Source organism: Panthera uncia, assembly GCF_023721935.1.
Source record: "Panthera uncia isolate 11264 chromosome B3 unlocalized genomic scaffold, Puncia_PCG_1.0 HiC_scaffold_1, whole genome shotgun sequence".
Lineage (NCBI taxonomy): Eukaryota > Metazoa > Chordata > Mammalia > Carnivora > Felidae > Panthera > Panthera uncia.
Genome location: NW_026057582.1, coordinates 96,734,614 through 96,749,521, shown reverse-complemented (window position 1 = coordinate 96,749,521; position 14,908 = coordinate 96,734,614). Strand labels below are relative to the sequence as shown.

General features: G+C 35.1%; 1 protein-coding gene across 1 annotated transcript in view; it reads left to right on the top strand.

Annotated features, from left to right (window-relative positions):
• MNS1 (meiosis specific nuclear structural 1) overlaps window positions 1-14,908 on the top strand; it is a 52,149-nt gene that overhangs the window by 35,751 nt on the left and 1,490 nt on the right. The window contains exons 8-9 of the mRNA XM_049613673.1: window positions 7,415-7,672; window positions 13,584-13,709. Of these exons, the coding sequence (XP_049469630.1) occupies window positions 7,415-7,672; window positions 13,584-13,709 (384 nt within the window). The remainder of the gene's footprint in view (window positions 1-7,414; window positions 7,673-13,583; window positions 13,710-14,908) is intronic.

The following is a 14,908-nucleotide window of genomic DNA, read 5'->3' as shown; positions in this document are numbered from 1 at the left end:
ATTAAAAGAGAAATTTTCAGGCTGGATAAAAAAGTCATACCTAGGTAACAGTTCACAAACTGCATAGAAAGTATGATTCAACTGTGTTATCTATAAGACACACAATTTAAATATGAAGACATATAGTTTAAAAACAAAAGGATGGAGAGAGATATACTAAACACTAATCAAAAGCAAGTGGTGTTGGAAATCATGGTAAATTCATCTAGAGGATATAATAGTCCTAAAGGGTGGATGAACCTAAATAAAGCTTTAAAATGCATGAAGTAAAACTGAAAGGAGAAAGAGACAAATCCATAATTATAGTTGAAGATTTCAGTATCCCTTCTCATTAATATATAGAATAAGTAGTCAGAAAACCACAGGCTATATGTTCAACAACATCAAAAACCTTGACCACAAGTCAAGATGATTGGCCAGTTTTCTAATTGTGTTGTTAATTTATCGTAGAGTTTTGAGAGTTCTTTATGTATTATAGATATTAGTCATTTGTCAGGTATGTGGGTTTCATATATTTTCTCTTGGTCTATAGTTTGTCTTTTTATCTTTTTAACAGGGTCTTCTTCCAAGCAAATGTTTTCAGTTTCTTTGAGGTCCAATTTGCTAATTTTATTTTTTTTAGATCATACTTTGGTATCAATTCTAGGAAGTCTTTGCTTAGATCCTGAAGAATTTCTCCTTTTTTTCCTAAAACTTTTTGCCTTTTCCATTTAAGTCTGTGATCTATTTTCAGTTAATATTTTGTGTGGGATGTGAAACTTAGGTCAAAGGTTTTTGCTTTTAGATATTTAGTTGCTCTACATCATTTGTTGAAAAGATTTTCTATCCTACATTGAATTGCTTTTGCAACTTTATTAAAACACAGTTAAGTATATTTGTGTGGATCTGTTCCTGGGATCTCTATTTTGTTCTGTTGATCTATGTATCTGTCCCTCCACCAATACCAGACAGTTTTGGTTATTGTAGCTATGTAATGCTTCAAATTTGCTTTAGCCTTTTCATACATATTTTTAAAAATTTTTTTTAATGTTTATTTATTTTTGAGACAGAGAGAGACAGAGCATGAACGGGGGAGGGTCAGAGAGAAAGGGAGACACAGAATCTGAAACAGGCTCCAGGCTCTGAGCTGTCAGCACAGAGCCTGACGTGGGGCTTGAACTCAGACCGCGAGATCATGACCTGAGCCGAAGTCGGACACTTAACTGACTGAGCCACCCAGGCACCCCAGCCTTTCCATACATATTTTTGAATAATCTTGTCTCTAAGTACAAGTAAGTCTTTTAGGATTTTGAGAGGAATTGCATTAAATCTAAGTATCAATTTGGGGAGAACTGACGTGTTCACTGTTGAGTCTACCAGTCCATGAACATAGTATGATTCTCCATTTATTTAGATCATCTTTGTATTTTTTCTTGTGTTTCATAGTTTTCATCGTACAAATCCTGTATGTGCTTTGTTTTTATATTTAAGTATTTCTTTTTTTTGAATAATTGTAAATGGAATTTTAGTTTTAATTTCAGTGTCCACGGACTCATTACTAGTGAATTCACTTTTTTTATATTTATCTTGTATCTCACAACTTTGTACTGTAGGAGTTGTTTTTCTTTTTTTTTTTTTTTTACCTACCCAGTTATGTTTTCTGAGAATAGGGACAGTTTTAATTCTTTTTTATCTGTATCCTTTTTATTTCCTTTTCTTGCCTTACTGTTCTGGCTAAAACTTCTAGCATTGTCTACCACTGTGATGAGTAACAGTGATGAGATAGATATCGGCTTTCTTTGTTGTCTATCTTCAGGGAAAGCATTTTGTTAATTGTAGTTCTGTAGATAGATGCTCTTTATTAAGTTGAGGAAGTTCTCTTCTAACCCTATTTTCTGAAGATTTTTATCATGAAGAGATACGAAGTTTGTCAAATGCTTTTTTTTATCTATAGATATAGATATCTATATCTGTCTATCTATATAGATATCTATTTATATCTATAGATAATGTTGTGTGTTTTTTCTTTACTTTGGCGGGTTACATTTATTTTTTTTTGAATATTGAACCAGTCTGATTACTGGAATAAATCCCACTTTGCATTGGTGTATAAGTCTTTTAATATATGGCTGGATTCTATTTTCTAATATTATGCTAAGGATGTTTTCATCCATATTCATGAGGAATATTGCTTTTTAGTTTTCTGTTTTCATATTGGTATCAGGGTATTCTGATCTTCATAAAATAAATGCAGAAGTGTTCCCTCTTATGTTTTCTGGAAGATTGTGTAAAATTGGTTTTAATGCTTTGTTAAAATGTTTGGTAGTCTTTTCCAATGAAACCATCTGGCCCTGGAGTTTTATTTTTGAGAGGTTTAAATTATTAATTCAGTGTCCTTAATAGTTATAGATTAATTCAAATGATCTTATTTCATATTTGGTTACTATTAGTGACTTGTGTTTGAGAAAGTGATCCCTTTTGTCTAAGTTGTCAAACGTGTATGTAGAATTATTCATACTGTTCCCTTATTATCCTTTTGATGTCTGCAGGGTCTCCAATGCTATCCCATGTTTCATTCCTGATATTGGTAATTTGTTTCTTTGTTTTTTTGGTCACTCTTGCCTCAGGTTTTTCAAGTTTACTGACTTCTTGAAGTATAATTGACATATAAACTTGTAAGATATTTAAAGCATTATGGTGATTTGATATATGTTTATTTTGGGGAATGATTCTCCCATCTAGTTAATACATCTATCACCTCACATAATTATTTTTTAATTTCTTTTTGAAGAGAGCACTTAAGTTGGACTTTTAGCAAACTTCACTTATATAATACAGTGTTATTCACTTTAATCACCACATTTTACATTAGATCCTCAGGCCCTATGGCTGAACTTTGTACCCATTATCAACCTCTTCCTATTTCCCCTACCCTCCAGTTTATTATTTTCTGTCTCATTATATACAAAGATTAACTCAAAATAAGTGTGACAAACAAAAAGGCTGAAACTACAAAATTTCTAGAAGAAAACAGAGGAGAAAGTCTTCACCCTTGAGAAGGGTGAAGATTTTTTTGGTACAGTAAAAAAGGTATGATCCATAAAGGAAAAAGTTGCAAATTGGGTTTCATCAAAACTAACACTGTTAGGAAATTGTAAATGCAAGCCACAATCTGGGAAATAGTATTCTGTACGTGTATCTTACAAAAACCTTTTATTAAGAATATAAAAAGAACACTTATAACTCAATAATAGAATAATAAAGAACTGTTTTTTTAATGAGCAACAAGTTTGAACAAAGACTTCATACAACAAATACATGAATAGCCAAGTATACAATAGATTGTTGGTTATTAGCATTATTTTTAATATTTTTCTCCTAAAACAAAACATCATTTTAGATAAACTGGAAAGAGTTACCATGTATTGATATCAAAACCCTTTTGGGTGTATATTCTTAATGATTACTGCATGTAAGAACGTAAAATATAGGGGCACCTGGGTGGCTCAGTTGGTTAAGTGTCCGACTTGGGCTCAGGTCATGATCTTGTGGTTCGTAGGTTCAAGCTCCACGTTGGGCTCTGTGCTGACAGCTTAGAGCCTAGAGCCTACTTCGGATTCTGTGTCTCCCTCTCTCTCTGCCCCTCCCCCATTCATTCTCTCTCTCTCTCTCTCTCTCTCTCTCTCTCTCTCAAAAATAATACATTAAAAATTTTTTTAAATGTAAAATATGTACATTTCTTTTTAAAAACAACTTAATGTAATCCATTTATATATACCTAATATCAAATTACCCAAAAAAGTTAAGAATAAAATGATGGATGAAGGTGTAACAGGTATATATGGACCAAGGGGAAGCAAATAGGCAAGGTTAGCATCAGATAGATAGAACATCAAATGAATCCCAGATATCACAGATGAAAGGTACAGTTGACAATGAGGGTATTACAGGATAAACATTTAATCTTCTATGTAACATTGCATTGAAGTACATAACTTGAAAAATTTTTTTAATGTTTTATTTATTTTTGAGAGACAGAGAGACAGAGTGCAAGCAGGGGAAGGGCAGAGAAAGAGGGAGACGCAGAATCTGAAGCAGGCTCCGGTCTCTGAGCTGACAGCACAGAGCCCGACGTGGGGCTCAAACTCACAAACCGTGAGATCATGACCTGAGCCAAAAGTCTATGCTTAACTGACTGAGCCACCCAGGCGCCCCTGAGCGCCCCTGAAGTACATAACTTTAAAAGCTATTAAACTTCCAAAGAAAATTTACCAGAATAATACAAGGGGAAATGGTATTTATCATCACTAGAAATTAATTACAAATATTTTCATCTTCTATCTGAAAATCTAAAAATATTATTTTCAGTTATTATTGGTTGAAGAGGAAATTTGTAGGTAATTTAGAGGATGAGATTAGTACACATCAAAATCTTATCAGATTTATAAAACTGATCTCTGAGGCAATTAATCTTTTTAAAATTTTTTTTTATATTTTATTTTTTTAATGTACCTCCAAATTCGCATTTGTGCAACAATGATTTCAGGAGTAGATTCCTTAATTCCCCTTACCCATTTAGCCCATCCTCACTCCCACAACCCCTCTAGTAACCCTCTGTTTTCCATATTTAAGAGTCTCTTATGTTTTGTCCCCCTGTTTTTATATTATTTTTGCTTCCCTTCCCTTATGTCCATCTGTTTTGTATCTTAAAGTTGAGGCAATTAATTTTTAACAAGAAATACTAGAAAAAATTATCCAGGCAGCCAACTCAGTAACTTAGAAAAACAATACAAATTCAAGTATGGGGCAAGAATATGGAAGGGAATCATAAAGATACAAGTGGAAATTTACCAAAATCAGGAAAACATATTAGAATTAATTAATCCAATTATTTAGTATTGGGTGGTAAAGCTTTTACTCTGGAAAAACATACTAAAAAGGAAAGCAAAAACAAAACTAGAAAGACTAAAAGGTCTGTAAAGAAAAAAGATTAGAAAATAATGAACGGTCATTCAATTGTATACTTATAAAATGGGAAAATCTTAATGGTACTATTTTCTGCATTAAAAATATAGTGATTTCAAAAAAATGTAGAAAAAGCCAAAATAAGATTACTAAGGATATATCCCATGTGAAAAGCTTGCTGTGCCCTGCCTCATACCCTCTTAGCCTCACCTCTAATTTCAGTGACAGCTGTGGAGAACACTTGTGAGGGTTTACACTGACTGTGCTTGACAGTGTCCTAATGTGTGGTGCTGTTGGTGGGGGCAGGGAGTGAACACCCTCTGAGGCATCCCTCAGCCAACAGTGGACAGGAATTAAGGGATAAATGCTTCTTCCTGTCAGCCTTGAGGACAGACCTGAAAGGTGCTTCATGCATTCCTCACAAGATTCTGGCAGGATTAAGCCACACTTGCCCACATAGTAACCAGTTCAGTGATGCACCCACGTGTTGGCTTTTCTCCCTTCCCTATTTCTCTCTGCTTTTCCCTCACTGCTGCTTCCTGAGATCTCTCTCTCTCTCTCATAAAATATGTATACGCAAATATTTGTGTAAGATTATGCTTTCAGAGGAGAACCCAGATACCTCTAAAAGTTTCCAGGCTCAAAGTAGTTTTTTCAGCAAATTATTTCAAACCTGCAGTGAAGAGCTATTTCTCAAACCACATTATGGGCTTTAGAATGTAGAAAAGTTTGGAAAATTATGCAGTTCATATTACATTAATATATATTCCTGATCCAGGCATATCAAAGAGTATAGGGACATTCTTCTAGTTGAAAAAAAAAATACAGTGAATGGTGTTTTGTTTTGTTTTGTTTTGCTAACATTTCCCTGATTTTTAGCCAGATGTCTTTACCGTTGATTGGATTAAACTAAAATTTGTATGGGAGATGGATGCCAGGAAATGTCAACAGTTGATTTGGTTCTATGTGTATTTTTTGTGTGCAAGGTATTAGGATAAACTCTGGAGGAATTCAAAGCTGAGACAATATCTGCCTTCAGTGAGCCTTCTGACTTCTATATAGAATACATAGAGATGAACACAAACTATAATATCATAAAAACACTGTGCCCAGCATCCCAAAGAAAAATAATATATAAGATAAATAAAATAATAAGAAATAATATGCCTTCTAGGAATTTATTTTTAGTGAGGAGATAATGCATGTATCTGAAGTAAAATTAATGATGGGAAAAATAAATGGTATCAGAGGCCCAAAAGAGAGAGATGTATGAATTACAGTGACTTTCTGGAGAAGGTAGGTTTTGAACAGATTAGATAGAGGTAAGTGAAGAAAAAGAAGTGGAACATTCAAGATAATTAACAAATAGGTGGAACAAACAGCTAATATTCCAGATTGGGTGGCTTAAAATCCACTCCTATACTTTTTTGTCTTACTTTGTTATAAAAGCTATAGAGTTAAAACCACATTTCTTTTAGCTAGAATTCTTCATAGGACCTAGGTTATCTTCCAAGTTACTCTCCACCTCAAGGTGTGAAGATAGAAGTGGGCAAAATGAGGTCACAGTCACATGTAGAAGACTGGGTCTTTGGGAGTAGTTTTGGTAGAGTTACCATCATGGAATTTGAGCCATGATGGTTAACTCTACCAAAGACAGATGGTATCCAAGATGGTGGCTGTCTCCTTGGCCATCCTGGAAGTTCTCTCATAACACCTGCTGGCCTGTAGTAAATCCCTTATAGCTTCTGTTACCTGTAAGAAACCTGACCAAACGGCTGTTATTAAGGCAATATTTTGATTGCCTTGAGGATATGGCTTACCTCCTGGAAATCGTGTTTGAATTAGGCAAGGCAGGTTACAGTTGAGAAGGAATTGTATCAGTCCTAATTGGATAGATGATAAAGCAAAAATAGTAAAATGTTACTGATAGTATCTAGGTGTTAGGTAGATGAGTGATCACTGTAAACTTCTATTTTCCAGTTATGTTTGAAATTTTTCATAATGTTAGGAAAATTAAAGCTTGTAGGAAAACACTTGAACTGCTCCAAGTAAATTTGAATTTTCCTGAAAAACTTGTGCTTGTCACTTGTAGATTATTATTCTGAAAAATATTTCCCAGTAATTTGAATCATAATTTCAGGCAAGATTCTAGAATGATTCTTTGTGGGTACAAATTTCACAGACCACAGATTTAATGATCTCAGTTATGCAAAAAAGTTTTTATGTCAGCTCCTTTCAAAATAGATACAAATTAAAATTTAAAAATAAAAGAAGGCAATCCAAAGTAACATGTCCTTTATCCAACTAGTGTTAATAGGGTGAGGGAAGGTGTTATCTTGAAAAGGCTTAATTTTTCAGCTTTATTTCATATTGTAACACTGCACTTAACCAAACTCTATCCACCCTTTCTTTATAAATCTGTTGTAAAGAAACAGTTACTGAATCAATGTTTATACGGATTGTTGTTTAGGAGGAAGCAGAAGAGAAATTAAGAAAGCAAAAGGAGTTGAAACAAGATTTTCTAGAACAAATGGCCCTGAAGGAACTAGTACTCCAGGCTGCAAAAGAGGAAGAGGAGACCTTTAGAAAAGCTACGCTAGCTAAGCTTGCTGAGGATGATCGAATAGAACTGATGAATGCTCAGAAGCAAAGAATGAAGCAGCTAGAACACAGGAGGGCTGTGGAAAAGCTTATTGAAGAGCGTCGCAACCAGTTCCTTGCAGACAAAGTAAGAAAAAGTGTTCATTTTTGTTATCACTGAACAGTAGTCAGCTCATCTATTCATCCACTCAGCATTTAACTGAGACCCTTTTATGTGCCAGGTGATGTTAGATATCTGCTTACTAGTCACATGGCATAGACATTTTCTGACCATTTATTTATGCATCTAGAATGTATTTATTGATGCTTTCTATGTGCTAGACACCGTTTGGTGTTGAGAACATATGTACAGCTAAGTCTATGACATCTATGATTTTATTTTATGGTCTTGGTTAAAGAAAATATATAAAAACAATCATTGTAAAGATATGCCAGGTACACGTGACAATAATTATACAGGTATGGGCATCTTGGTGTGGTAGACAGGGCACAGATCATGAGTGCCCTGGATGCTATTTTAAGGAAGGTGGTCTTTATCCAGGGGAACCCACTGAAGAATTAAGAAAGCTATCTGATAAGATCTGCACTTGGAAAGATGACTTGAGTAGTGGTACTGGGGGTACTGCCTGGAGTGAGACCAGAGACAGGGAGATCAGTTAGGACATTACTACCATCAGTCCATGATAGGTGGGGAAAGCCTGTGCAAATAGAGAAGGGGGCCATGTGAGAGATGTTAGGGAGATAGACTTGATGGGGCTTGCTGACCAGTTAGCTGGGTCTGGAGAGGTGAGAGCAGGATTATGCCTGCTACTACCACTAAATAATACTATTGCTTCCATCTTCAGTGAGTGAGTGGGTGATGTCCTAAAGAAAACAAAGAAAAATAGATTTCAAGGGGGTATATAATTCTATTTTGTCCACATTGATTTTGAGGCCCCAGGGGTTGATTTCTTAGTTGGAAATATGGATTTAAGAGTTGGAGATGGAACTAGGTTTGTGCCTTTGGACACATTGATTTATCTATTTTATGTTTGATTTATAAAACTGAAATAATACTTAATCTGCCACACCAGCTTGTTGTGCTTTAAGAACCAAATAAGAGGGGCACCTGGGTGGCTCAGTCGGTTAAGCGTCCGCCTTGGGCTCAAGTCATGATCTCATGGTTCATGATTTCAAGCTCCGCGTCAGGCTCTGTGCTGACAGCTCAGAGCCTGGAGCCTGCTTCACATTCTGTGTCTCCCTCTCTCTCTGACCCTCCCCCACTCACACTGTGTCTCTCTTTCCTTCAAAAATAAATAAATATTAAAAAAATTCAAAAAAAAGAACCAAATAAGATAACGTATAAGTGCTTTGTAAAGATAAACACTCTAAATATGAAGAGTACAGATTAGGCATAGGGTAAATATTTTAAAATAATTAATATAAGTGGTAGTGTAACAACTAACATTTATTGAGCTTTTACATATGTCATTCAACTATTCTAAGCTCATTTCAAGCAAATAACTTTAACCTTTCAACTCTATGAGTTAGGTAGGTCGGGGTTTTATAGCAAGTAAGTGGCAGAGCTGGAATTAAGTTAATTGATATCCTAATGATGATCTTTTCCAGTATGGGTAGGCAGAAAGAAATCTCAGGATATTCTTGTAATCAATAGATACTGATCTGCTAGGCATTCTGCTGAGTATTGGTGAGAGAACCAAAATAAATACAAGTTAATTCTGGTACTTTCTAGTGTAGTACAAAAAATGGGGTATAGATTCCCAAAACTCTCAGTTATATATAAAATTATACTAAGAATACATTTCTTAAATGTACAGTGTACATTTATAGAATTTGGTAGTTATAATTTACCAATTGTGCAATACAGTTGACCCATGAACAACACAGGGGATAAGTAAGGGTGCTGACACCTCCCCCAACCCCCACCCCAAAAATCCACATAAAATTTTTGACTCCTCCAAAACTTAACTAATGGCCTCCTGATGACCAGAAGCCTTCCTGATAACATGAAGAGTCAACTGGCACATGGGGTGCCTGGGTGGCTCAGTCAATTGAGCATCTGACTCTTGATTTCAGCTCACGTCATGATCCTAGGGTTGTGGCACTGAGTCCCACATTGGGCTCTGTGCTGTGCATGGAGCCCTGCTTAAGATATTCTCTCTCTCTCTCTCTCTCTCTCTCTCTCCCCCACTCCCTCTCCCCGCCTCTGTCCCTCTCCCCAGCTTGTGTTCTCTCTGTAAAATAAAAAAATAAAAAAGATTATCTTATTTTAAAAAAGTCAATTAGCACACATTTTATATACATATTATAAACTATATTCATATAATAAAGTAGCTAGAGAAAACAATCTTATTAAGAAAATCATAAGAGAAAATATCTTTATGGTACCATATTATATTACTGAAAAAAATCTGCAGGTAAGTGGACCCACGAAGTTCAAACCTGTGTTGTTCATGGGTCAACTGTGCATTTATGGCAGAACTATGTGGGTTTTCCTGGAAATACATAAAAGATGAATAAAAGCAGAAGAAGGCTATTCTAAGTTGGCAGCATATGGAATTACCCACAATGAGAAACTTGAGTGATAGAGGAGTTTAGACATGATACAATAGGAAATTGGTGATCACAACATGGTCTTAGGAAGAAGAGAATGTAGTGATTCAAGAGTGAGGTGATGAGTACCTAGAATAGGTTAACAAAGCATGGGAGAAGCAAGAAAGGAAGAGTTTAAATATTTTTAAAGGAATATGAGACTGGTATGTTTTGTTTTGTCTTGTTTTGTTTTGTTGGTGGATCATATAGGGTAGACTGGAGGAAGGAGTCAAAATAACTCCAAGGTTTCAACTAGGAGAACTCAAAGAATACCAAGTGCTGTTATGTTTTGAGTCAGAGAAAAAAGATAATTACTTCAGTTTATATCATGTTGGACGTGAAATAGAAATACAAATTGAAAATATCTTGAAGGCACTTGACTCAGAGGAGCAAAGCTTAGGTCAAGTTTTCCTAAACATACATATCTGGCATTAATTAGCACACAGAGATTCCAAGAATATATTATAATGAGAAACAATCAGAAGGCCAATGATGGAGTCTCAGCGAACATTCTTACTTAGGAGTAGAAGGAGGAGGAAAAAAACAATGACAAGACCAAGAGATGGTCAGAAAGGCAAGAGAATCTGGATGGTTGTAGTCACAGAAAACTAAGCGAGGTCAGCTCTTTTTTTTTTTTGTCTGCTCCATGAAGTGGGGAGGTGGGGGGGATACTTGGAGTTCAATTTTTAGGACTCTTCTATTCTTATTCATTTCATGCTTTTGTTCTGATGCCATATTTCTAGCTGTCTAAATGATATAGTTGGAAATTTTGTAGGTGCCTTAGAATTTAGTTTCCAAAAGTGAACATTCCACACAAACTTTTTACAGTTTCTGTAGCCTGAATCTTGGTTAAAGACAGCATATTCAGTCAGTCACCCAAGTCTATGACTTTGAAATCATCCTGGACTTTTCCCCATTCCTATCTAATAATTTTTAGTCAGCCACCAAATTCCATTGACTTCATTTCAGTAATAAGTCTTAAATCCAGTTTCTTTTCTTAATAACTTAGTTCAGACATTTAATACCATTCCTATGGACTACTGAAATTGTTATCTACTGGTCACCATATGACTAGTCCATCTGCTACTAGTTATAATGGGCTTAAAAAATTCATTATGTCCTCCTCGTACTTAAACCTAAGTGGATTCCTACAGCATAAAATCCCAATTCCTTATCTTTGATAAATCAGTCATGATCTACTCTAACCTTTAAGGGTTAACCTTTAAGCACCTAGCATTTTGCTTGACAAGTGGTGAATAATAAATGTTTGTTGAATCAAGGAGGGTGATCAACAGTGTCAGACAAGCAGAGCAGTCAAGGAGGATGAAAATTAGAATTTTGATGAAAATTTGAAATGATCAGAAGGTTTTGAATACTCCTTGCCTAGAAAGAGGTAGAAACAGTGATAGACCGTCCTATCTCATGGCTTACAGAGGTAATTAGAAAGCTCCTAGAAAAGTTAGCAAGGCAACTATAAATGGAAATCACATAAAACCACCTAAAGCATAGATATTTCTACAATTTATGTCTTAATTTTCTTAATTTTTTCTAATGTAAATATTCCTAATATAAAGCTGTGTGCTAAAAGTGTCTGTGAGATTGGGTCACATTTTTCTTGCCCAAGAGCAAGGGTGGATTTTCATGATCATGGAACACATTAATCCTATAAGGTTCTAACTCTGTTTTTTTAGATTTCAGATATATTCCTAAATAGGTAACTACAATTCTGTCTACCTCTAAAAAAATCATATGGTTAGACAAAATATAAAACTCCCCAGGAAAGAGTTACCTAATACCAGCTCTATTGAGTTTGTCTAAATGGACAAATTGGTTTCATACTTTCTATTTACCCTAATTTACTATGAAAGTGTTTATTAGGATAAATATTTAATGTGTTTACCACATCCCAAGTAGAGAAATCTTATATTCTACCCCAACTAGAGACCATACATCATTGGACAAAAATCTAACAACTGACCTTTCCTCACAACGTTTCAGAATCTTTTGCATCTCCTTTTTATAAAGAACAGATCAGTTAGGATTAGGTTTGGCTGCAGGTACAGAGTATCAAATTAATAGTGGCATAGTAGATAGTTTACTATTCTCACATAAAAGTCTAAGGGAATTCAGGGCTGGAATGGAGGCTGTATTCAGCCTTCAGGAACCAGGGTCATCCTAGCATTTCGCTGTGGTTTCTGTAGCCTATACCCTTTATCTTCATGGTCTAAATTGGATCTTCACCCTTCATGTTTCAAGTAGCAGATGGAAGAGTTGAAGAGAGACAAAGTGGGTGTATACGATTGATTCCTGGAATCTGCCATATGACACTTTTGCTTATAGTCCATTGGCAGAAACCAAGTCCTGTTGTGACCACACATGATTATAAGGGAGCCTTAGAAATATAGTCTCAAAACAAATTCAGGTATAACGATTCCATGGCAGATTCTATAACTTTATATCATCTTAGAAAATAAGTAAGAGCCACTCAACTCTTTGATTCAATAACAAGATGGGTAGAGAGTGTAAGTCTTTTCTCAGCTACCAATGCTTCTTCTGATTCTGTAATGCAAATAAGGTAATATCATAGTAGACAAAATAGTCTCATTAGAAGCCATTAAAGGCTTAAGTGGCATTGGATATGGCTGTGTCCTAGCATCCTTCTTTATTTGGTAACTATGAAGAGTTTTGAAGAAATTGTGACCCTAGGAAACTACTTATTGCACAGACCAGCTCAACATTAATACTACTTTAATTCTATGTAGGAATTCATCACTACTTCAGTGGCCTGCCTTTAGCACCCTTCCCTTTCCAATAGATTATTTGGATACAACACTGTAAGAGTTCTTTTAAGCCCTAAAACTTTTAAAGCTGGCCATCTCTTCCATAGCATGTGGCACAGAATTTTGGTGCGGTTACATGAGAGCATTCAGAACTGTTGCCTGAGAAACACTGGTTCTCCTGTTAGAACTCTTGCTGCTACTCCTGTGCTTCATCTGGGCTCTTAACATTTTTAACATACATGGAAATATTTATCTTTTAGATATCCCTATTCTGTTTCATCCAGTTTTTGGTTTTGTTTTACACTGAAAGCTGCCTTCAGCAATTGGCATATGGTAAACATTACATAAATATTTGAATTAATTAGGAAGTCCCTTCTTTGTACATTTTTTCCTTGGTGATGAAGATACTGTCCTGAAGACATATACTTGCCTCCCTAAAATCCCAGCCATGCCTATTTTTTTGTATCCTTAAGGGAATAGTGACTGTAAAAAAGAGATTTGTATATATATAGTAAATATAAAAGATATATATACTACATAATATTTTCTGAAGTTAGTGTAAAAAATAGTTCAGTTTTATCTAATCCACTGCAAGATGGCTTTATTTGATGACTTCTTAAAAGATTAATGTATTCTGTGACAATAAAATTTCATTTACATTTCCAGCAACGTGAACTGGAAGAATGGCAGTTGCAGCAAAGACGACAAGGATGTATTAATGCAATTATTGAAGAAGAAAGACTAAAGCTTCTCAAAGAACATGCTACAAAATTACTAGGATATCTTCCTAAAGTAAGTGAGATTTAATTCAAGGTATAATCTTCCTAAACTCTAATAATGGGGAAAAAAAACAGAGGGCCTGGGTTTCACTTACTTGTGGCTGTTACAAAGCAGCAGTGGGATCGGAGGCAGTCATTGAACATCTGTCTCTAAAATTAGAGTTGGTCTTGGCACATTCTTTTTTTTTTTTTCTTAATATTTATTTTTGAGAGAGAGACAGAGTACAAGCAGCAAAGAGTCAGAGAGAAAGGAGACATAGAATCTGAAGCAGGCTCCAGGCTCTGAGCTGTCTGCACAGAGCCTGACTTGGTGCTTGAACTCATGGACTGTGAGAGCATGACTTGAGCTAAAGTCAGAAGCTTAACTGACTGAGCCACCCAGGTACCCCAAATCTTGGCACATTCTTAAAGTAGGAGCTAGATTTACTGAATTTAAATTTTAGAAGTTCTTTTTCCCTTTTGGTGTAGGAAGTCTAAAACTAAACTACCCTAAAGGAACTGTGATACTTTTTGTACAGGAAACTCTTGTAATTGGTAACACTGATAACAGACACATGCTTGAACCGAGTCCGAGACAGAGCTGCTGTATAATGGGAGGTTATAAGTAGGTACTAAGTAATCTATTTTTAAAAGTACTTCCAGAAGGTAACAGATTTTCATGTATAAGTGGGATACATTCTGACTATAAATGAAGTAACAATGGATTTTCCTAAGCCCCATAAACATCTGGACTCATGTAAATAAAATTTACAACCTTCAAATAGAAATGTCATTTGATATTTTATTCCATTGGAAGAATAAAGTGCTTATTTTGGGTTCAGTCCAGTGCTAAGGAAAGATAAAGGGAAATATATGAGTAATTATTGCTTGTCCACAGGATGTTATAGTCTAATTGGCTGATTGGATTAATGAATATGAAATGATATACTGACAAAAGCTATAAGAAATTCATTTCAAAAAAATTAGACTATAAATTCTGGAGAATCTCAGTTTAGATACTTTTAAAAGGAAATAAATGTGGAGATAAGGAGAGTCTAACAAACCTATTCTGCCAAAATGATTTTAATCTTTTAGGTCCTAATGGCCCTAAATGACCTAAATTATTCTTTAGCTCCTTTAAATTACATAAGTAAATATTTAACAGCCTTTTATTGTGTCCTATAAGGAAAAGAAAAGTAAATAAAAGCATCAAGAATTTCAAAGGGCTTGCTT